This window comes from Poecilia formosa, unplaced genomic scaffold (genome assembly GCF_000485575.1).
Source record: "Poecilia formosa unplaced genomic scaffold, Poecilia_formosa-5.1.2 Scaffold154, whole genome shotgun sequence".
Lineage (NCBI taxonomy): Eukaryota > Metazoa > Chordata > Actinopteri > Cyprinodontiformes > Poeciliidae > Poecilia > Poecilia formosa.
In genome coordinates this window covers 887,692-908,963 of record NW_006800093.1, presented here as the reverse complement: position 1 = coordinate 908,963, position 21,272 = coordinate 887,692, and the positions used below count along the sequence as shown (strand labels likewise).

The window sequence follows — 21,272 nt, the reverse complement described above, 5'->3', positions numbered from 1 at the left end:
CAATTATCTGCATTAAGTGTAAACACGAACGGCAGCATGGAGCAACCGAGCAGTTTGCACGCTTTGCTTAAAATGCTGTGTTTTACGAGGTAAAACAGAGACATCAGGATAAATTTGAAAACTTTTTGGGCGTTACCTGCAACATTTCACTGCACAGTTGAACACAAAATAATGAATAAATCTAAAAAAAATAATAGATGGGTGCAGTAATATCATGGTTGCATAAATGTGAGCACCTTATACTTTGTTGAGGAAGCTCTAAGTTTTAGCTTTCATGTTTCATTTATTCACATATCAACAGTTATCAGGAAAAAAATGAACCTGAAGTTAAGTTCAGCTGTCTGTGTTTTCACAAATTTGCATTCTTTAGTTTGCAGAAATGTCACAAAGGATCGCATTGGACAAGAGTGTCATTAAGGCAAGGGTACAAATGCTTGTGTGTGTATGTGTATATGTGTATGTGTGTGCGCATAAACCACTACTGATAAAGTAGATAAAGATTATCTTGAGAGAAACTTGGTCTTAACACAAAGACCAAGTTTGTGGTCTTTGTGTTAACTTCCTGTTTCGCTCTTATTTCCATTTCATTGACTCAGTCCGTTGGTTTCCTCACTAAGCTGCTCCCACTCTCCCTATTCGTCTCACACCTTTTTTTTTTTGTCTGTTTTACAAATCCCATCTCCACAGTATATTTCCCCCTTCTGGTTCCAATACTCTTTGCTGGTTCAGTTTGTTGTCCAGTTATTTATTTTGGACAAAGTGGGAACTTAACACTCTGGCCACTCCACATGATGCTATACTCGCACCATGTCTTGTGATGGAATGTGTTATGCTCTGAAGTTCTACCTAAATTTGGGGGGGTAACAGATCCAAATGGTAAATTTGGCACTGTGCTCTCTAATCAAAGTAGAACATCTCAGTCCAAGTCTAATCCACATATTGTGGTCTTCACACCTGTCTCAATTGAATGTTGAGATGATGGAAAAAATAATCAGAAAGCCTCTTTTGGGGTTTTTACAACAACAACAAAAAATCAAAAGTTTCATAAATTTTAATTTGCGTGAGGGTCGGGATACATGCTGGACAGGTCACCAGACCATTGCAGATTAATATAACTAGTCAGTTTGAATACACTTGACTAGGAAATTATTATATATATGCCCTTTAATTATATATAATAAATGTCATAAAACACTTTTTAGTTCATTTATGCAGGCTTGTGGGACTAAAGCCAACTGGATATAAACATAAGGTGAATATTTCATTTGGATAACAGACAAGTCTCCCTCAAATGTTTGCACATTAATAAAATATTGGCAATATTTTATTATGAAATACAGACTTATTATCATCAATCAATGCCAAACGATGTCAATTCCTCCGCCGTCTTCATGTTTCTTTCCTCCGGATTTCTGTTTGGCCGCCGTTGTGCTTGAAAGATGACCAGGTTGCACATCGTCAGAACCGGCTTATCGGGGGAAACCTGTCGCAGGTCTTTAGATGGTGTGGTCATGTTGTTTGGGTCCTTACAGTGGGAAGGGAAACGTCATTGAATTGTGTAGAGATGTTTCACGAAACATTTCGAAATCCAACTTTCGACCCTTTCGGTACGACGTAACCTTCGTCGAACGTGGGTGTGCGTTTACTCACCCTGCACAGAGCGACGAAAATATACGCCGGAATGCACAATAGTGGAGTTGCAATTAGTAGAGCAGCTATTGTAGAGGCCGACGATCCAAACAGTTCACTGTACACACTCAGTGGGCTGTCTTTTGCCAAGTTGTACAGCATTGTAACCTTGGATTTGAGAAAAACAACACAAGTTAGGATCTGGACTGTAGCACAGCCAGATGCAAGAGGAAGGTAGAAGAGACACATTTTAAAACTAAATGACCAAAATCGAGTGTAAAAAAATATCAAGTCGAGAGCCATGTTGTCTCTTTATTTTAGAAGTAATTATAAAACCTGTTTTAAGCCAACTGTTTGCTCACAACTTCTGCTAAAATATATTTCAAATGATGTTCTTAAATCTTTCTATATTATAGTTCCTGAAGACAATTTAAAATTGACTAAAAGCAGTATCGATACTTCAAAACTTTATACAAGAAATTGGCCATAAAATTCTAATTGGTGCATCTCTAAAATTATTTTTTAGTTTTTACTGGCAGTTATGGAGTCTTGTTCACAGATCATTTTAGTAATTATTAACCCCATGTTACAAAATAAAGGTATCGTTAAAACAAACTCAGTAATGTTTAAGTTTTACATGACTGTTTTCTGGTATTGAATACAATAAGCAAAACATGAGATGGGAATTAAAATCCGTTCAGAAATAGCATAGGGTAGAAAAGGAGTGCAATCTGGCATGAAAAATAGAAATGCACATATAAAAGAAAACTCACCACACATATGAGTGGGGTCACAAACATCCAGCAGTACTTTAGAACCGGGGATGGTCTGTACCCAATCATATCCTCAATGTTGTCATAGAAACGATCCGCACCTACAAAGTGATAAGTGGAGGATGAAGGGAATATCTGTCCACCTTCAAACTTTCAAACACTACTGATTTTAAACATGGTGCTGAGAATATACATGTATAAAAAAAAAACCTACCAAATACTAAAGTGTAATTATGGACCGGATTTATTGGGACATTAAAATGCACGTCCACGTCTTGCCAATTTACAGCGAATTGCCACCCAAAATGAGGAAAAAAACGACTTCCCGAGAAATCGTGCCAATGGCGGGGGGATGAGGAAAATGGGAATTTGACATAAGAGCTGCTTGCTTCAAGCTGCCGTAGAGAGAAGCAGAGACATTAGAAAAGGGAGGGAAACTGATATTAGAGATCGTCTGAATGGAGCAACGTCCGCAGATTGTTTTTCTGCAAACAGCACACTCGATAAGCGATGCAGTAATCAACCCCGAGACGTCTTTACATCTCTGCGGTGAAGGAAACTGAGGGGGCTCTCGTTTAGATTTAGATGAGAGAATATTTCTGCGCGTGCTAAGAAAAAGCGTAGGACTGGAAAGGGATAAATCAAGTGGCCAAATATCTCAAACTGAGGGAAGAAAGCCGCTGCAGAATCTGATCGATTTCATCAGTTTGCAGTTTCCATGAAGGAAGTTATTTTGGAAATGAAATGCCGCCCGCTAGGTTTGCAGAATGAGATTTTTAGAAGAGGAATACATCAGCTGATGCATAGCAATAGATTCCTTATAGAAAGACATTTAAATAAATAGATTATCTGAGCACTGAGAGGTGAAGAAACGAGGACCAGTCTAAATCCATTGAGCTAGCACCTTGTTATTAAGGACTTGCCAAGTGTTAAATATCAAGGCATAGACAGTGGACTTGGTTAAAAAGGAAGGAAAAAGTCTGCTTGGAAAGATCTATATTGGCAAAAACACTAATAGTCGAGAAGTGGAACCTAAAAAGTGCACAAAAGTTCAGTCTAAAGTAATGCTGTTTCAAAACGATGTATGATACAAGCAGGTGGGCTGCTAGTTTTGAAGAGAAGCTATTAAAACATACTATATATTTATGCTCTAAATCTACTGCAGTGCAATAAAACTAGGGGGCTATACCTCAAAGTACTCAGGCTGCTAGAATCTTATGCAGCTTGCAAAGAAACGAGGTGATTAAAATAAATCCTCTGATTTTAACCTTCAAACACAAAAATCTTTTGTGAAACTTCTAAAAAAAAATGAATAACTTAAACCATTCATCTCATTGCCCTCAGATGACAATATTTTTTTGGTTGTTTTTTTTGTTTTTGCCATGACTGATATGTAGGACTCATTTTAATCCATGCAGCTACATAAGTTTTTCATTGAACAAGTTAATATGGAGAAGCATACAGAGCATCTGTAACTCACTGATATTACTGCGCAAATTAATCGATCATTATGCAAATGTTGCCAGCCAGAGACTTACCATAAATCCAGGAAACAACAAGGGTCTCTGCACAAGCAATGAGGAGGAGGCTGGTTCCACTTGGACCAAAGGTGTCGACGATACGGAACAGACCTATCCCTCCCTGAAAATGGAGTCCAGTCATTAAGAACAGGGGAGATGTGACAATTGAACACCTCAATAATCATGCATTAGCATTCCTACGTCACCTCCGTTCCTCTCAATTAGGGGAAAAGAAAACGTATTGGACAAACAGTGCTGATATTTAGCATTCAGCTCACCTCTGTGACAAACGGCAGCCCCAACAGGAAGCAAGCAACTGCAATGACCAGGACCAGGATCTCCCTGGCGCCCGGTCTCCTCAGACGACTTGGGAACAGGTCCGTGATGGCTGTGGCCAGGCTCTCCACACACACAAACTGTGAGGTGAACATTGTATTTACAGGCTTACTAACAGCGACGATGTGGGTGGCCTGTAGCTATAGCGCACGACTCCAATGAGTGCAATACCTGACTGTCGAGACCCAGGAAGAGAATCATCAGGAAGAAGAGCACGGCCCAGAAGGATGAACCGGGAAGCAGCGACAGAGCCCTGGGATAGGCGATGAAGGCCAAACCAGGACCTGCAGGGGAGAACAGCACACATTTTAATCTCTTAAAAAAGGGTGCCATCTTGTGGAGATCATTGCTCACTGCCACAGCTAAGGATTTCAACTATTGCCTAATTTATGGCAGACACACTGCCAGTAAAGTGTTGGGGAAGAAGAGTAACAGATGGTGTGGGAGAGGCGGAGTCGGCTCACCGCCGGCTGTAACGTCGCTTATGGGAATGTTGAGGTCGTGAGCCATGAATCCAATTATGGAAAAGACGGCGAAGCCGGCGAAGATACTAGTCGCGCTGTTCAGACAACACAGCGCCAAGCAGTCCCTGCGAACACAGCCGGAAAGTTAGGTGAGCGACGTTACAGCGCACGAATGTTAAACGATGTTTGGGTGCGACAACACTGACTTGTAGCAGTTGTTGTTGTACTTGTTGTAGCTTCCCAGAGCCGTCAGGACTCCTTGACACACGGCGTAGGAAAAGAAGACCTGCGTCCCCGCGTCACGCCACACCTGGAGAGGATTGGGGTGTGGGGAATAGTTTAAAGATTTTTAGGGGCCACATGTTGACATTAATTTGCAGTGATACAGTTTTTACAGTTTCAACTTTTGTGACATTACAACCACAAAGTCGACGTATTTCAACACAGCACTGAACTTGTGTTGTGTTGTTGTCTGTTTTCTGTCTGTTTTCTCTGCCAGCATCTGGTTAATAGTGACGGCTCCAAAGCTCTTGAACATCACACCATAGAACTGGCGAGTTTCCAAAGCAATGTACAGACCCTTTCTTAAGCATTCACAATGGGCTTAGCGATTTCCTTGCCTTAGGGTCAAAATGGGGAGTCTAAATCTGCAACTAAAGATCCTCAAATTTGCCGCAGCACAAAGCATCAGCTGTCTTTCTTTTCAAACGCAACCCCGGACCAAATGCTTTCTGCTTCCCTTCGTTACAGATTCACACAGGCACAGTGACAGGAACACACATTCTTACAATCAGCACATGCCAGATACAGGCCAGAACTCAATCACAATTTCCGGGGCGGTTCAAGCAAAAACACATGCTTGTTTGATAAAGTGAGGCTCAGAAGACCAGTCTGGTTTTTTTTTTTTTTTTTTTGTGAACATCTGGCATTGCGTAAATGTGCTCAGTTACACAGAACTTTTGCTTACATTCTTAATGCGTTTGCAGTGTTTCCCCTCCCCCCAAATTTGACCAATAGCCCAAAAAAACATACATGCAGCTTTTAAAGGCGTTTTCCAATGATTAGACTTGTCAGCATTATCTTGGTGCCAAATAGTTGTTTTCTTTTATAATCAGGGACTTCCTTCTTCAATCATTAATTCCTATTGAGTGTTCCCATAGTGTCACATCCATATTCATGAATACAAGAGATATTTACATGACCATGTGCTGAACGAGACGTGCATGTCTGCTACGACTGACATTTCTGAATTACAAATTAATCTTCCAGTCTAATTTTCTAAGACAACGTACTTTGGGATTCCATTAGCTTTAAGTCATTATAATCAAAATACAATGAAATAATATTTGATCAAGCTATACAAGGAACACTTTTGTTTGAGCAGCTAAAATATGGCTAAAAAATGGATAACGGCATTTATCCATTTTAAGGGGGATGCTGGGCTAAGCCTCACAACATGTTTCTGAACTCCCAAAAACTGACTTTTTTTTACTCCAGAATGTTTACGTTGCCGCCGCATATTTCTGCAAGTGAAGAGGATACCGGGTTCGCTTTCCATCTTCTGACCAAGTCTCAGAACAGGAAAAGATAGTCGGCAAAAAAAAAAAAAAGAAAGAAGTGGGCGTTATGGGATAACAAGATGTTGAGTTATCCCGTTAAGCGGAGTGGAATCCAACAAAGGGATGCGTGTGTGTTCGGAACAGAACAGGACTGTGCTTCAGTGCGGACCGTGGGATTGCTGTGCCTCTTGAAATTTCTGCTTGGAATTTTGCTTCAGAGACAAACAAACTTTGTAAAAATTAAAAAGCAGCAATTTACAAGAGTCATTCCTTACGTCAGGATCAGCGAGCTTGCTGAAGTCAGGTTTGAGGTAATACTTGAGGCCGTCTGATGCTCCTGGGAGCGTCACTCCACGGACAAACAGGATGAACAGCATCAGGTACGGGAATGTAGCAGTGAAGTACACAACCTACGAAAAAAAAAAAGGATATTACAAGTTTATTAAAGCAAGTAGGTAAATTGGTATGTATAAGTATATGTTTATTGATTTGCTCAAGTGGGAAAACAGTCGGTACACTTGCACCTGGTTAGGAAAACAAGATGTCTCTTTAGCCAAAGTTACAGAAGTGGAAAACATCAGTCGTGTTAAAGCATCGCTTCCTGATGACAACATATGAACTTTAAACTGCAGAAAGCTTCTGACAGCCTGTTCTTTCTCTTGCTGTTGTGCCCTCAGGCTGTACCGTAGTGGAATATTAAAGCTTTTTTCATTGGATGTTGCTGGTGAAAGTGTCTTTGTTATAACTGCAGACCGAACCCTAGAAGATTTAACTCACATTTCACTGATGTAGTATAATATCACAGTGAGGAGTTTACTTTTAATTGACTGCCTGTGTCTTTAATTATTCATAGCAATAAATAAATAAATAAATACATGTAAATGTACTTGGATTTTCTGAGTTTCATTCGTTTCTGCTTCATATAAAACGACTGTGAATTATGAGGAATCTAGTTCTATGACAGAAAGGCAAATGAATTTTTAAGGATGGAGGTTAAAGAGATCTGCTGCGTGCTTTGACACCCTGACGCAACGTTCTGAATTAAATCCAAATGAAGTCGCTTGCCTTTCCGGTCGTTTTGATTCCCTTCCAGATGCAGAAGTAACATATCACCCACGCAAACAGGAGACACAGAGCCAGCTCCCAGTGGACATCACCCAAACCACTGTCATGTGACATTCTCAACACACGGTTTCTGTGCAGAAAAGAAAAACGCAACCGATTATTTAATCATAAACAGAGCAAAAAACGATGCAGATGCCAGTGAGTTTGTCAAAAAAGCTTTTTATCTTTTTGATGTTTCCACGCATTCACCCATGACCCTAAATAAATCTCCAAAGCTCTCCCTCTTAATACTGCTGTATAAATTATGTCACGTTTGTCGTGGAATACTTTATTTTGTGCAGTAAACTCACAGGGGCTCGAAAAAAACAAACAAAAAACAACATATTTTTCCCATCACATCTAAAGGATTTCCCAACTCGACAAATCAGGAGACGATCACGTGAAGAGCAGCGTCTCAGTTTCGAAGTTTTTAAAAATAACAAGATGAAAAGCAAACAGTTAATCAAAGTTGCGAGCTAAAAATTTATCAAGAGTCTCTTGCTGTTGCTAAGGAATGCAAGTGGCTCGGTTTCTTTGTTGACTTTGGATGACTTTGTTTCGCCTCCCGTTGGCTTCGCATTCTAATGCGGCACACTGAGCGTCAAACTGACCTCATGATTTGAGGACAGAATTAAGAGCTGCTGCTGCTGAGGGATGTCAACGGGAGTTCAGCACGCCGATGATGAAACACGGCAGCGATTTTCTCATGCTTCAAATGTGCGAATCAGCCGGGGACAAGCGGTGACCAACAAACTTTTATTGTAACTAGTTATTTTTGTTTAAGTAAAGCAACACAGTGGTACAATATATCCTTTTTTCATTATTTCTGTGATGCTTAGTTTCTTTGTTTGATTAGATTAACCTTGTTTGTTTAGTCGTGTAGTGATTCCAGTTTATTATGTTTAATTGTGTCTTGTGCCTAGTTATTCTTTTATGTTAGATTAATTTCCTAGTCCCCAGTATATGCTCCCTCGCCAACTGTGTCAATTTCTCTCGCTCTCTCTCTCTTGCTTCTCAGCTCTCTCCCCTCACACCTGCAACCTGTTAGCTAACTAGCCCACATCTTTTGTTCCCGTATTCACTCTCCCAGTACTTACACACCTTTCATCCTCTCACTCCTCGCTGGTTCCTCCTATTATATTCTGTTGTTTCCTCGTTGATACCCAGCTGGCTTTTTGTTCCTGGTTTCTGTTGTTGTTCTACTCTGGCTCCCTGTGTTCCTGTGTTTTTTTTTTTTTTTTTTTTTTTGTATGTTTTTGTTAATTATTTTTAGTAAACTTTCATCATCTACTTGCTGCCTCTGCCTCAACTATGACATTTTGGTCATTTCACAAAATCTTAATGCTCTGGCCAAAATCAACCACCAGTTGCAGTTGAGCAGTTTGAAACGACTAATATATGTTTTCAAGATGCAGACTATTGAAGCTGTTGCACTTTAATTCTCTGAATTTCCCCAAACTCCTGATAACGACAAATTATTTCATGCATAGGAGACCTTTTTCAATTATGCAAACCATTCATGTTCCCAGAACACTGCATACTTTTCTTTTTTTTATTGAGTACAAGAAAATGACTTTGCACTGAGCATTTAGATCACGTTACTGCTAGCTGCCACTGTTGACGCCTGGAGCTTTGTCAGTGCCGATGTCTCCTATTTGAGTGAGCAGAACTACCTATCAAGACTGTTGATGAGGAGAGCAATGTTCAGAGTCTGGTGACAGTGACTGAACATTTTGATTTATCGGTATAACTCACTATCATTGCAGAATGAATACAAAGCTACGGGAAAGTGGGAAAACATTCAGATGAAGTGCATTTAGGTTTGTTACTTACTCCCAGAACTCCTCCTCTGGGGAGCTGACTTTCAAAAAAGTTTCATTGCTGGAAAAAAACAAAAACAAAACGACAACAACAAAATGAAACATGAATATTAAGAATAGCAAACCACATTTAATCAAAACAAATTTGAATTGTGGCTCAAAAAATGTAGGCCTTTGCAACAGTAAGGCCGTTTCTTTTTTTTAAAAATTCTCTGCTGACTAATTAAAAGCGGTTCCTTGGGCCTTCCTGTTACCTCCATAGCAAACATCAGAGAAGATTTGTGCTGCAGTATTCATGTAATCCAGAAGATCTCCTTCTAATGTTGAAGAGATATTAGAAGTTCTAAAGTATATCTGGCTACGTATTTCTATAGCCAGAACTATATTGATAAAGCAATATAGTTCTGGCTAAACTATATTGTTATGGTATTTTTGTAGTGTGGTGAGAAGGGAATACTGCTAAACCAACCAATCAAAATATATATATCTATTTTTTTTTTCAGAAATGCAGGAGTTGGTTTATTTGTTCAATTCATGCATCAACAAGATAATGAAGGTTCAAACTGACTGAAGAAACTTTTGTCATTTAATTTAAATACCTTTTTTTATCCTGTGCTTACCAGTAATCGTACCTTCTTTCTAGAACTATAAGACTCTTCCTTGCAAGCCCTTCGAATATATTACTTCAAATTTATTTGTAATCCCAACTTGGAGGCTTATCAAAATGACTTCCCATGCTCAAAACAGAAAAGGATGGGTGTGTCCCCTCATGTTCCAACACATCATTAATCTCACCATTGTCAGTCTTCGATTTCATTCTCCAGTTTCAGTCTCACTGACAAAAACTTCAGGGAGCACAGAGATGCAACTTACAAGTTACCGAAGTCGTCTTCGTAGCCATTTGAGGAGATGTTGTGCAGAAACGACCAGTTGGAATCTTTATTAAAAAGCTCAGGGTTGGCAAACAAGCCAGGTCGACTAAAGCAAAAATCTGTTCAGTAAATGTTATCAAAAAAAAGAAAAGAAAAGACAAAAGGAGAGGTTACTTCATGTGTGAGAAAAAAGATTTGGAGGAACATGTCCTTTTCTTCTAAGTGAATACACATGTGTTTAAAGAGGCATCACTTATTTTTTCCTTACCAGTGTTCCACGGGTTTGCACATGAAGACCAAGGCAGGGGGCTCTTGAAAGAGTTTATTAGGTAGAAGATAGCCCAAGCCAAAACCACAATGTAATAGATGTTCAAATAGATCACAATCACCTGGGACGCAATCCCCACCCCTGCAGGGAAAGTGAATTTTTCACACAGTAAGTGGGTGTTTTTTTTTCTGTTTTTTTTTTCTTTCTTTTTTTTTGGAATACAGTTTGATCTTGAGAACGCTGTTCTGATTTCGCAAGGGTTACGACTAGTTGCTCTGCATTTTAAGATGATTGCATGTTGGCACTACTTATGAACAATAAACTACCAATGCTAATCACTGCCAACGAAATGGCCCGCTCACAACGTGCTGCAATTTGTCAAGTTCAAAACGCAGACTAACATGAAATTCATCGAGGCTTTATTGGATAAAGCAACAAAAGCAGCGCAACAATAAGAGACAAATCATAAAAGGGTGGCGTTCGTTTTAATGCATCCCACTAAATAAGGCACCCACAAAGCTGGTGAAACACGCGGCGGCATCATTATGCTGCAGGGAATATTTTTCTCTACAGAACGGAGGGTATACATTCAAGTCAAACTTTTCAGGTTCTTATTTGGAAAAACATGCGTAGCTCAATCCCACATTCAAGCCTTTTGTAGCCTCTAACAAGCCCAACCAGCTTTCCTGCACCTGCTGAAGAAAATCTTCCCAACAGCATCATCTGGCCACCACCGTGTTTCACGGAGACGTAATATGTTAATGGATGTGTGCAGTCTCAGAGGTTTAGATGTAGGCCAAAAAGTTCAATTTTTGTTCTCATCTTACAAGAACGCCACTTTTTCTCTTCCACTTAAAAATGATGTGCTTCTTTGAGTTGCTAAACAAAAGACCATGAAGTTTGTGGTTGCACTGTGCAAAAGTTCAAAGGATATTAGTTCCCTTGAAAGGCTCTGTATCACATTGTATCGCTCTTTGGTAATCAAAAAAAGAGAGAGATTGACAGAGACGGCACAAAGCAGCTATTGTCAAAGGTTGATCACTTCTTCTGTATGTCTGCTTTTTTACCCTCGAACATGGGACAGATTTTCCTCCAGGCGGTCACCCCGCCCTCACTGGTGTACTGGCCCAACGCAGTCTCCAGGAAAAACACAGGGATGCCACAGCAGAAAAGGAACACACAGTAGGGGATGAGAAAGACCCCTAGAATCACAGACTCTCATGAGGAAATCAGATTATTTTCAGGAAATTGTTTAATCCTTTCTGATTATGGACGTGTTTCGCAAACACAACCACCCCCACCCCCTTACCTCCTCCGTTCTTATAGCACAGATAGGGAAAGCGCCAAACGTTTCCAAGGCCAATTATTTCTCCAGCCATGGAGAGAATAAACTCCATATTGTTGGCCCATTTTCCCCTAGGCTGAACCCCCTCCTCAGGATCCTGTTTGTCCTGCCCGTGCTCTTCTGCAGAGCCCCTTTTGTCTGTTTCTTCTGTCATAATCCCCCTACAGGCAAAGGGAAAATGAAATGAAACATATGTTGCATCACATCCAGCTTTTTACACATGCACACACAAAATAACTGGCTTAAATGCAAAATCAAGATCACTTTTTATTGATATTTCTTAAGCAGAACAGATATCTCCAATCTTTAAAAATCTAATCAGAATTTCTCACCAAAACAGCTATTAGTAAATGACCGCAATGTCAATTTGCCACTAATTTTTCAGTTAGTCAAAAACAAACTTTCCATATGGTTTTTACTTACTAGTGTGACTCTTGTAGGCATCAAACATAAAATCCCTCTCGTTTATCTGAGCAAAGTTTGAAGACAAGTCTTATTATTCAAGGGGCGTGTCCAACGGGACTAAGGGAGGCTGTCCCACAGAAGATGGATTAAGTTACATTATGTTCTAATAGTACTTCTGATTGCTGAAATGTTTACAGTAGTGACTGTAAATTAAAATTCCTAAATCAGATAAGTCTTCCTGCATGATCAAAGACATTATGTCGCTGAAGCAACGCTTAATATGATGTTTCATGTGTGTTTTTCATGTTACAGATCACAAAACTGCCGGAAAACGGCAATTAGGATGAGCCAGGCTAGAATTATTTTAATACTTTCCCCTTTAAAAAAAAAAGATAAAGAATAAAATAAGATAAACTGTGAAACGAATTAAATAGTTCCCAAATAACGCCTTTATCTCGTTTGATGGCGTACCTGGCAGGACAAACTCTGGGTTTAGTTTCCCCAAACACGCCTTCCCTCCCCTTATTTGACTCTCGCGCTGACGCTTGCGTTACGTTTCAGGAAATAAAAGTAAACAACGGATTCCAGAAGGAAAATGATATTTACTCGTCCACGTTCGTGCCGTCTCTTTGATTTTTCATCCTCCTTATTAATTATTTATGAAGGCATTACATTTCGAGAAGACAGGCCTAGTTAAATACAAACTGGAAGCTGGTGAAACTCCCGCAGAGCTCAGAGAAAGCGGATGCGGCAGCCGCTAAGGAGAGCTAGCTCGACATGGCATTTTTCTGTTTGAGTTTGTTTACAGCAGGGGATGCTCTCACGACAATGACTTAAACACAACTCGTCGACATTAGGTTCGTCGGACAAATGAAATGAGCGCATAGTCCCTCTCATTCCCACCTGTGTCGTACGTTATTTCCCCGTAATTTTGTTATTTGCTTGTGTTAATTTCAGATTTAGCAATGTTAGCCATCAGATCTTCAGACGAGGAGTCCGCTGAGATTGAGGAGATGGACACCTCAGAGCCAAACTGGTGCTGGTTCTACTTGGCTGAATGTGGAGTCTGGCACATGTTCGAGGTAGATTAGATTTGATCAGGTTTAAATGCATTTTAATTGATTCAAACTGCACAAGCGTTTTGCTAGGAAAAAAAGTGTATTGCGAGATTCAATGTATCGACAAATAATGGGAGAAACTTTAATTTTTAATTGATTTTAAGCTCGCAAATAGTTAAATTTGCACAAAATGGCACATTTTTTAAAATTAAAGTTTAATTCTTTTTGATAAATTAATAATAATCACAACTTATCTGTTAAAAAAAAGAAAGAAAAAAGACTAAGAATGTATCAGAATACTTCCACAAAAGAGAGAAGAGTGCGTGGTAAAAGTATTAGCATCTCTAGACATTTTTACTTAAAAATATCCCATTTCCATATGATTTTTTTATTTGTCCAGCTAAACCTAAATCATTTTTAAAAATGTCACTTCATCCTTAGACTTTAATATTTTTTATTTACATTACAGGCACAAACCTCACTGTATTACTTTTGGATAGACCAACACAAAGTAATACATAGCTGTGAAGTGGAACAAAACCGATAAAATTAACTTCTTTGTTTTTATTTATTTTATTTTATTTTTTGTTTTTCTTACAAAAAAGTGAAAAGTGTGGTGTGCTTTTATACATTGTTGACTTTCAACTTCTATTACAGCTGTAATTGTTTTGGGCTGTCTTTTCCAGCTTTTCCCGTCTTGAGGCTGACCAGTTTGTTAATATTAAAACGAGCTTAAATTTGAGACTCGAAGTCCAACCCCTATCAGGACTTTGACTAGGCTGATGTAAAACATTCTGTTCATACTCTGATCATATGTTGCTGTCCTGGTGCAAGCAGCTATTGACATGTTTTCTTCCAGTATTACCCTCCATCCATCTTCCCATTAGCTCTGATTAGCTTCATTTACCCTTTTCAAGAAAAAAACAAAACAAAAAACAAACAAAGCCAGATGTGCTACCTCTATGCTTCACCCTCTGAATACTGCATACACTTTTAGTATTTTACCACACTTTGAATTTTGACCAAAAAATTGACTTTTCTTTGTTTCATCTGACCAGATTATAGGCGATAGCTTGACAAAAGGGAGGAAAAAAGTTAGAAGTATGAATATATTTTCACCGCATTGTAAGTCAACCCTTCAGTAAAATTCCCTTTTGATGCCAAGGATGTGTAATTTTTTTTTCTCCTTCCAGTTGATCATCTGATTGGTTCAGGTGTGCTCTGTTCTGTCTTGATGTCTGTCAGATCGATCCCAGCGCAGCCTGCTCAGTGACCAGCGCTCAGATTGAGCAGTGCTACAACAGGAACCAGCGAGGGGTCATGGAGTTCTACACAGCCAAATACACCTACAGACTGGACTTCTCGGGTAACGTAGATGGTTTAAAAGACTACCAATAAAGATGAGTAGTCTAAGAAGCGGTTCATATGTAGCTCTTTGTGTGTTTTCATAAACTGCAGCTTCTTTAGTGCTTAAATCTATTCTTTTCCTCCCCAGTTATGCGACAGATTAACGTGACAACAGGAAAACAGAGGCCAATCAAACGCTCCCTGCACTGTGCCACTGGCTTCCGGTAAGGTTTAGTATTTAAAGGAAATATACAAAATCGACTTTCTTCAGCTTTATACCATGTCATGAAGATTATACCCACCAGAGGGTTGTTTGTTGGAGAAATCTTAGAAATTTTGTGTTGCAGCCATTTTATGTTGCCTAAATGCCCGCTCATACAATGTGTTTCCTATTTACCTAAAACTCTGCGTTGGGCCTTTTGTCCTCACCTGAGTTTCTCATGAAGAAGCATCGTTGTGATGACACGGTGCACGGGGTTCTTAAAGAGACAGAGGCTGATTTCAAAGCATAAGATTTGGCTATGATTCAAAGATAGATTTCTTTTAAACTTGTTTTTGATAAATATAGCCTTTCCAGTACGACTGAAGCTAACATGGTTGCTTGGATGTGCTATAAAATCACACTACGTGCCTGGGAAATATGTAATACCCTCCCTTGGGTGTGGTCCTTCAAAAACTAGGAGTTTGAATGAATTTGTGATATACGGTATGTAAAAAAAACTAGATGAGGAATTGTCGTTTTGTGTAATGTCTCATTCATTTTAAGCTAAAAACTGTCCTTGATTTGTTCTTTAAGGTTTATTTGTGACAATCTGGCTTTGCCTGTGCCATGTCATTGGGAGAGAATCAATACAGACGAGCCCTATCAGGTAAGACATATATATATATATATATATATATATATATATATATAGATACATTCATATGTAGATATGCTGAATTCAATATGAATACATTCATATGTAGATATGCTGAATTCAATATGAACTGAACCCCCCCCCACAACGCAAGATGCTTCACATAATAAAACACATTTTTAGGTCCAAAAAAGATAACCTCTGTAAAAAATGTTAATGATTTTCACAATTGATTATCACAAAAACCTTATGGCACTTGTCGATGCCGAAGAACAAGCAATAATAATAATACAAAAATGTGTATTTTAATTTTTGTTTGTTTTTTCTGCAGCTTATCCAGCTCGGCAGAGACACATACGAGTTCAAAGAAGTCGCCAGGCTGTACGATAGGACCATGGATCATCCAATAAAAGCCATCCAGAGGATCCAGAACTTGGACTTGTGGGAGTTCTTCTGCAGGTAACGTGTCGTTTCCTTTCGTGAGCAGACGATTCCGCTGCGACTGTGACGTTATTCTTTTTATATGCTGGCTAAATGAATTTAGCCCGTCAGACAATTTGGGGACAAACAAAAGCAGCAAGCCGCAGTTTTAGAATCAGCAACAGATTTGGATTTTGCGCGGCACCCGAGAGAAAACCTTAGGTTTGTGTTTGCTGATGAGTACGAGTCAAACTAACCGAGTACAGTAAAGTCTTTCATACCTGTAAATCTGTTATTATGCCCTGTGTTGTGTTCCTCCCCTAAGGAAGAAAACGCAGTTGCGAAAAGTCAAGCGAACTCTGGATATCGAAGAGCGAATGCTGTTCCATGGAACAGGACACAGCAACATACAAGCTATTTGTACGTTTAACTTTGACTGGCGTCTGACAGGGAGTCATGGCGATGTTTATGGCAAAGGTACAGTCCCTTTGGACTGACGCTTAAACGCACCGGTGTCGTTACCAGTTTGATTTTTAAAATCTTGTTTAATCCTCCTTCCCACAGGGAGCTACTTCGCCCGCGACGCCAAATATTCCAGTAAATTCTGCCACACGACCGGGAAACACAACACCACCTTGCAGAGGCACGGACTCGCTCCGCCTATATTTGCCAACGAGCCGCCCTATAAAACCATGTTCCTCGCCAGAGTGCTCGTCGGCGAATACACGGTCGGTCATCCCATGTACTGCAGGCCGCCCTCCAAGGACGCCAGCTTTACCAACTTCTACGACAGCTGCGTGGACGATATGGCCAACCCAAAGATATACGTTATATTTGACAGCAATCAGATCTACCCAGAGTATCTGATCGAGTTCTACTGATGAGGAAAGAGTTGACGAACAGATTCGATTTGTGGAAATGGGAGAGAAAGGGGGGAAAAAAAACAAACAAACAAACAAAAAAACCCGTCACTTCCAGAGAGTAACTGGAGTATTGGATTTTTTATTTTTTATTTTAAAGTGCCTTTGGAAAATGTTTAAAAAGTCGGAAAACAATGGTGGCATTCTGCACACTTTGCTCAAAAGTTAAAAGTACTGACATGTGTGCAGTGTTTTGTACTATACGTCACTTTGCTTGTCACACAGTCTGCGTAGAGTGGCTTCAGTTTGGAGATTTAAGGCAGTGTTCCAACTCTGACCCCTCGTCTTATTTTTAATCCACAGTGCCATACATATGCCTATTTATAATACCAAAAATACGATGTGGTCTCATATGTTAGTTTGTTACAACGAAGGACTGCGAGTGCCTGCATTCGTTAGCAGTAGTTTACATACAATCCTGTAGGCATTAATTTCATGACCGTGTGTGGCGATTATGATGATTTCTGATGATTCTCTTTCTAGGGAAAGAGTGATTATACAACATACCACTACAAGGAATTTAATGAGCAAAAGATTTTACATTTTTCCCCAATTGGCGGCTCAAAATGATAAACATAGACTTTGGACAACTAGCATTATTAAGTTGTAGTTTGATGGGAGTTTGGCTCATCGCCTGACTGTGTCCAAAATTCAGCCATTTACCCCAAACCTCCATTAAGAGAACATTGGTTAGGGTGTTGCAACTCTCTAAAGACCGTTAAGCCAAAAATGAAAGTAGTATTTTTGAGCTTTTAGGTATAATTTTACCCTTCACTAAAAAAAAAAAACACACTCACAATTTATTCACATGGATTCGTCTGATCAAAATCCATTGAGGTTGTGTGTTGCACAAACTTTACATTAACTGTTCCGATCGCATAATTAAGCAAACGGTTGACGTTCAGGCCGTCGATAAGTGTATGTAAACTTCTGACTGGTAATGCAGCAGTGGTCCTTCAAGGACATTCCTGGCAACACTTCCCCTAAAACCTTTAGCGCACCATGAGTCACCATGGCATAACATCCAAAGCAACACTCTTACTGTCGCCGTTATTATTTAAGCGTGACCTTTTGACGAGTTGTTCTCATAATAAGCTTCTACCTCTGTGTTATTTAAACCATGCATCAGTGCACTTTTTACCCTTTCTGTGAAAGGTTTTACTCCTGACTGTGTCACCGCGACACAAACTTGTGATGGATATGTTCGTCCGTAGCTCCCAAGTGTGTCTTTAGAGGTTTTGACGACTGAACTTGCGTTTTTATTTTGTTACTAAGGGTCTGCGGCTTAGTTCGTGTCCGTCGGAAACCAGGTGAGCGTCACATTAGAAATGCAGTCCTATAAGTGTGAGAACATCACCAGCTGTACCTGAGGACAAAAAAAACGAGTCACCTTTACACCTGGAGTACATTTAACCTGTTACAAAGCATAACGTGCTTCGTCAAAGTATCTGTACGCCTTAAACTTTTCCCCATTTGCCACAATATAACGATGTAATGTGTTTTATTGGGATTTTATCTGATGAGACAGATTGTCCAAATTTAACCAATAGAGATCTGAGAAGTGTGGCATGCATTTGTACTCACCTTCTTGAGTCACGACTTTGTAGTTTTGCTGAAATTAAAGTGGCAAGTCTTGCGGGTAAGCCTCTGCTATATTAACACAGCAAGCGATTGAAATAGTCTGACCACATTTTCCCAGTTGAATTTGGGTCTGGAAATTGACAGGGCCGTCATACATAGTTAAACTATCCATCTCTGGCTGCATGTTCTGTCCTCGTATGGATCTTTGTCCAAGTCTGAAATTTTTTGCAGCTACTAAAAGTTTTCTTCCAGATTATCTTCACATCAACCATATAGTCCCTGCTACAGGAAAGCTTCCACTATTGAAAAGGTGTGTTTAGACTGAGCAGTGCTGTGTTTTTTTTTTCCCTCCTTGCAGTGCTTTGCATATTAGCCAAACAGTAAAAGCACTTTGTGCTTGTTTGCTGGCTTGACATATATATATATATATATATATATATATATATATATATATAGTTTTTACAGCTTTCTTTTTGATATTTCATAAGGGATTCATAAGTTTACAATTATGCCATAATACTTCAATTTTATTTTTAAAGGTTAGATTTCATTCTAACCTAACTCATCTTCAAATCTCTCTGCAGCTTTATCTCTAATTTAGCTGCCGTGTTCCTTTTAAGATATATTTTTTGTTCAATCATATAAATGAACTACTATTAAAAAGTTAGGTGACCCCTGATGGTTTTGCTTATGAGTATCAAACTAAAAATGGGGAAAGTAGAAACACATGCCACACTTTCCAGAAAAACTAACCAGCATGTTTTATTTCCTTTCCCTTCACAATTAAACTCTACTTTGTGTTGCTCTATCGAATAAAATTCCTTCAAAATACATAAAAAGTTTGTGGCGGTAACACAATGTGAAAAAGTTCAACCAGAATAAATAGTTTCAGAATGCACAGGATGTACTGTAATAAATAATGTTGCTTAATAATGTAATATTGCTTTTGCCGTGTCACTTGGATGACTGTCTGTATTACCAGCTGGTATAAGAACGGACCATTTTTGGCTTCTGTTAAAAAGCTGTTGCTGTAGTTCATAACCGATGGCTTTGAGTGGATGAGTCGGATTTATTGACGGCTGTATGTTTCTGTGTGTATGTTGCACAGCGTAATAAATTTTGCAGCACAGAATCAAATACGTTGTAGTCTACAGCCTCTCAGACAGGACGACTGGGACCAGAATCACTGCATATTTTTCATTTAAGTCCAGTCTTTAATAGATTCAACTAGGCAAGCCAGATTTTTTGTCTAGAACCCCCTGAGCATGTTAGTTTAAGCATCAGAAAACCAGGAAGAGGAAGAACAGGGTGACGTTTTTAATGGCGGGATAAGAAACAATGCCTGGAAATACACATGTTTTCTTGTTCTATTTATCTAGACCTGGCTTAAACTTTTCCATACTGAGTAGGAACTTCGTTTCACGCAATTAACCGGGAGTCTTCAGTGCAGAGCAGCCAGCCTACCTCAGTGGGAGTGGCTCAGTTCAGGAGGCAGAAACTCAAAGGGCAAATTAAATAGTCATGACACAGAGATAGACAGGTAGAGCAGGTTGACTTTTTTATTCAGCTTTAGTTCGTAAGCACAATGTGGGCTCTAAATGAAGAAGAAAAAATGGACACATCCGACACTCCGTGGTATTGGTATTATCTGGAAGACTGTGGGAGGTGGCACAGAGTTGAGGTAAACTCTAGCTTTAGATTTTTGTAATTTTGTGTGTGTGTGTGTATGTGATTTTGATTGACACTTTGCTCCTTTGTTTTCTTTCTCCAGGATGATCCCAACAACTCCATTAAGAGTCAGGACATGGAGGAATATTATTTGAGAGACTCAAAAGGCAGTATGAACGTAAATATGTTGAACTTCCGAAGCAAGATTGATTTTTCAGGTGTGTATGAGCACTCACGCTGACAGTTTTGGTTTATTTCCAGCTGGAATCGGCTGAAATGTGTGTTTCTATGCAGCGATGTTGCAGACCGACCTCACCACGGGAAAACAAAGGAGAATCCAACGCAAATTTAAAATTGAGAAAAGGTGAAGCATTGCCAGCGGCTCCCGTGAGTTCAGTTTGATTTCTCGCAAAGTGAAAGCGAAACCATTGCAGCTGCGTCTTTGCTCGTGTTTTCCTGTAGCTGTTCCTGTTTCTGTGGACCGCCTGTTTTCTGGGAAAACTTTGATCCTACAGCTCCTTACCAGGTGAGGAAAAAAGACAAATAAATGGTTTCCTGACATTAAAGCATTTTCCTGCACATTATCTCTAAATCAGAAAAAATTTAAAATAAAATCAATTTTATTTCAAAGAATTTAAAGAACATGACATCCCTTTATTCAGTTGTTTTGCTGTATTGGAAAACTGTAAGTCCACATGGCAACCAAAATAAGATGGCAGCTTTTGAGTGGTTATGGACATTTAGCAACAAAAACAGTGACTTGATGTCACATGAATAGTTTTCAGTTTCTGATTCATAATGTAATCCCTTGAGTTGTTGTGATTAAATTCCACGACTGTGTGCAGACAGATCCTACAACTTTACATTCCTCACGATGCTGAGACAAAAGTCAGAAACATCTTAACTGGGCTACAGAGGACAAACAGCTGGACTGTTGCTGACTGGTCCAAAGTTTTAATTTCTTTTGGAAACCAGAGTTTGGAGGAAGAGTGGAGAAGCAAAGAATCAATGTTGCTTAAAGTGGGATGGTTTGGGTTGCCATGTCTGCTCCTGGTGTCGGTCTATGGGGTTTACTGAGGTCCAGTCAGCTCAACCATCTACCACATCATTTTAAAGAACTTTATGCTTCCTTCTGACGACAAACTTTACAGAGATGATGATTTCATTTCCCATCAGGCCTTGACATTTGCCTACTCTGCTAAAAATGCCAACAAAAAAAAAAAGGGTTCAACGACCATCGTTTTCCTGCTCTTGATTGGCCAACAAACCTTTAAACTGTAGATGGAAACAAAATCATTTTACAAATGCAACATACAAGAACAGTTG

The 21,272-nt window shown here is 39.4% G+C and overlaps 3 protein-coding genes across 3 annotated transcripts in view; 2 read left to right on the top strand and 1 right to left on the bottom strand.

Annotated features, from left to right (window-relative positions):
- Nucleotides 1-648: 648 nt before the first annotated feature.
- Nucleotides 649-12,217, bottom strand: LOC103146221 (sodium- and chloride-dependent GABA transporter 2-like). Its single transcript, XM_007564042.2, has 16 exons — nucleotides 12,114-12,217; nucleotides 11,655-11,851; nucleotides 11,413-11,547; nucleotides 10,346-10,486; nucleotides 10,079-10,196; nucleotides 9,219-9,266; nucleotides 7,347-7,476; nucleotides 6,557-6,691; nucleotides 4,929-5,032; nucleotides 4,723-4,847; nucleotides 4,430-4,542; nucleotides 4,201-4,338; nucleotides 3,941-4,043; nucleotides 2,403-2,503; nucleotides 1,651-1,797; nucleotides 649-1,525 (listed from the first exon to the last, which is right to left on the bottom strand). Exons 2-16 carry the CDS (start codon nucleotides 11,842-11,844, stop codon nucleotides 1,352-1,354), a joined length of 1,902 nt encoding a protein of 633 aa, XP_007564104.1. The 5' UTR covers nucleotides 11,845-11,851; nucleotides 12,114-12,217; the 3' UTR covers nucleotides 649-1,351.
- A 321-nt stretch (nucleotides 12,218-12,538) lies between these two features.
- LOC103146220 (poly [ADP-ribose] polymerase 11-like) lies at nucleotides 12,539-16,707 on the top strand. The gene is made up of 8 exons (XM_007564041.2): nucleotides 12,539-12,952; nucleotides 13,053-13,177; nucleotides 14,399-14,519; nucleotides 14,649-14,724; nucleotides 15,297-15,369; nucleotides 15,689-15,816; nucleotides 16,103-16,254; nucleotides 16,342-16,707. The coding sequence occupies exons 2-8, from the start codon at nucleotides 13,061-13,063 to the stop codon at nucleotides 16,656-16,658; spliced, it is 984 nt and encodes a 327-aa protein (XP_007564103.1). The 5' UTR covers nucleotides 12,539-12,952; nucleotides 13,053-13,060; the 3' UTR covers nucleotides 16,659-16,707.
- A 2,369-nt stretch (nucleotides 16,708-19,076) lies between these two features.
- Nucleotides 19,077-21,272, top strand: part of LOC103146219 (poly [ADP-ribose] polymerase 11-like) — a 9,019-nt gene continuing 6,823 nt past the window's right edge. Inside the window, exons 1-4 of the mRNA XM_007564038.2 lie at nucleotides 19,077-19,959; nucleotides 20,050-20,164; nucleotides 20,241-20,310; nucleotides 20,409-20,472. Coding sequence (XP_007564100.1) covers nucleotides 19,864-19,959; nucleotides 20,050-20,164; nucleotides 20,241-20,310; nucleotides 20,409-20,472 — 345 coding nt within the window. The 5' untranslated portion in view covers nucleotides 19,077-19,863. The remainder of the gene's footprint in view (nucleotides 19,960-20,049; nucleotides 20,165-20,240; nucleotides 20,311-20,408; nucleotides 20,473-21,272) is intronic.

Coding starts and splice junctions, on each gene's coding strand:
- LOC103146221 (XM_007564042.2), bottom strand. CDS start 11,844: ATGACAGAAGAAACAGACAAAAGGGGCTCTGCAGAAGAGCACGGGCAG. Junction 4,044..4,200: donor GGCTGCCGTTTGTCACAGAG/GTGAGCTGAATG, acceptor CTCCATTTTCAG/GGAGGGATAGGTCTGTTCCG. Junction 1,798..2,402: donor TGACCCCACTCATATGTGTG/GTGAGTTTTCTT, acceptor CTCAAATCCAAG/GTTACAATGCTGTACAACTT.
- LOC103146220 (XM_007564041.2), top strand. CDS start 13,061: ATGTTAGCCATCAGATCTTCAGACGAGGAGTCCGCTGAGATTGAGGAG. Junction 14,520..14,648: donor CTACAGACTGGACTTCTCGG/GTAACGTAGATG, acceptor TTTCCTCCCCAG/TTATGCGACAGATTAACGTG. Junction 14,725..15,296: donor CACTGTGCCACTGGCTTCCG/GTAAGGTTTAGT, acceptor TTGTTCTTTAAG/GTTTATTTGTGACAATCTGG.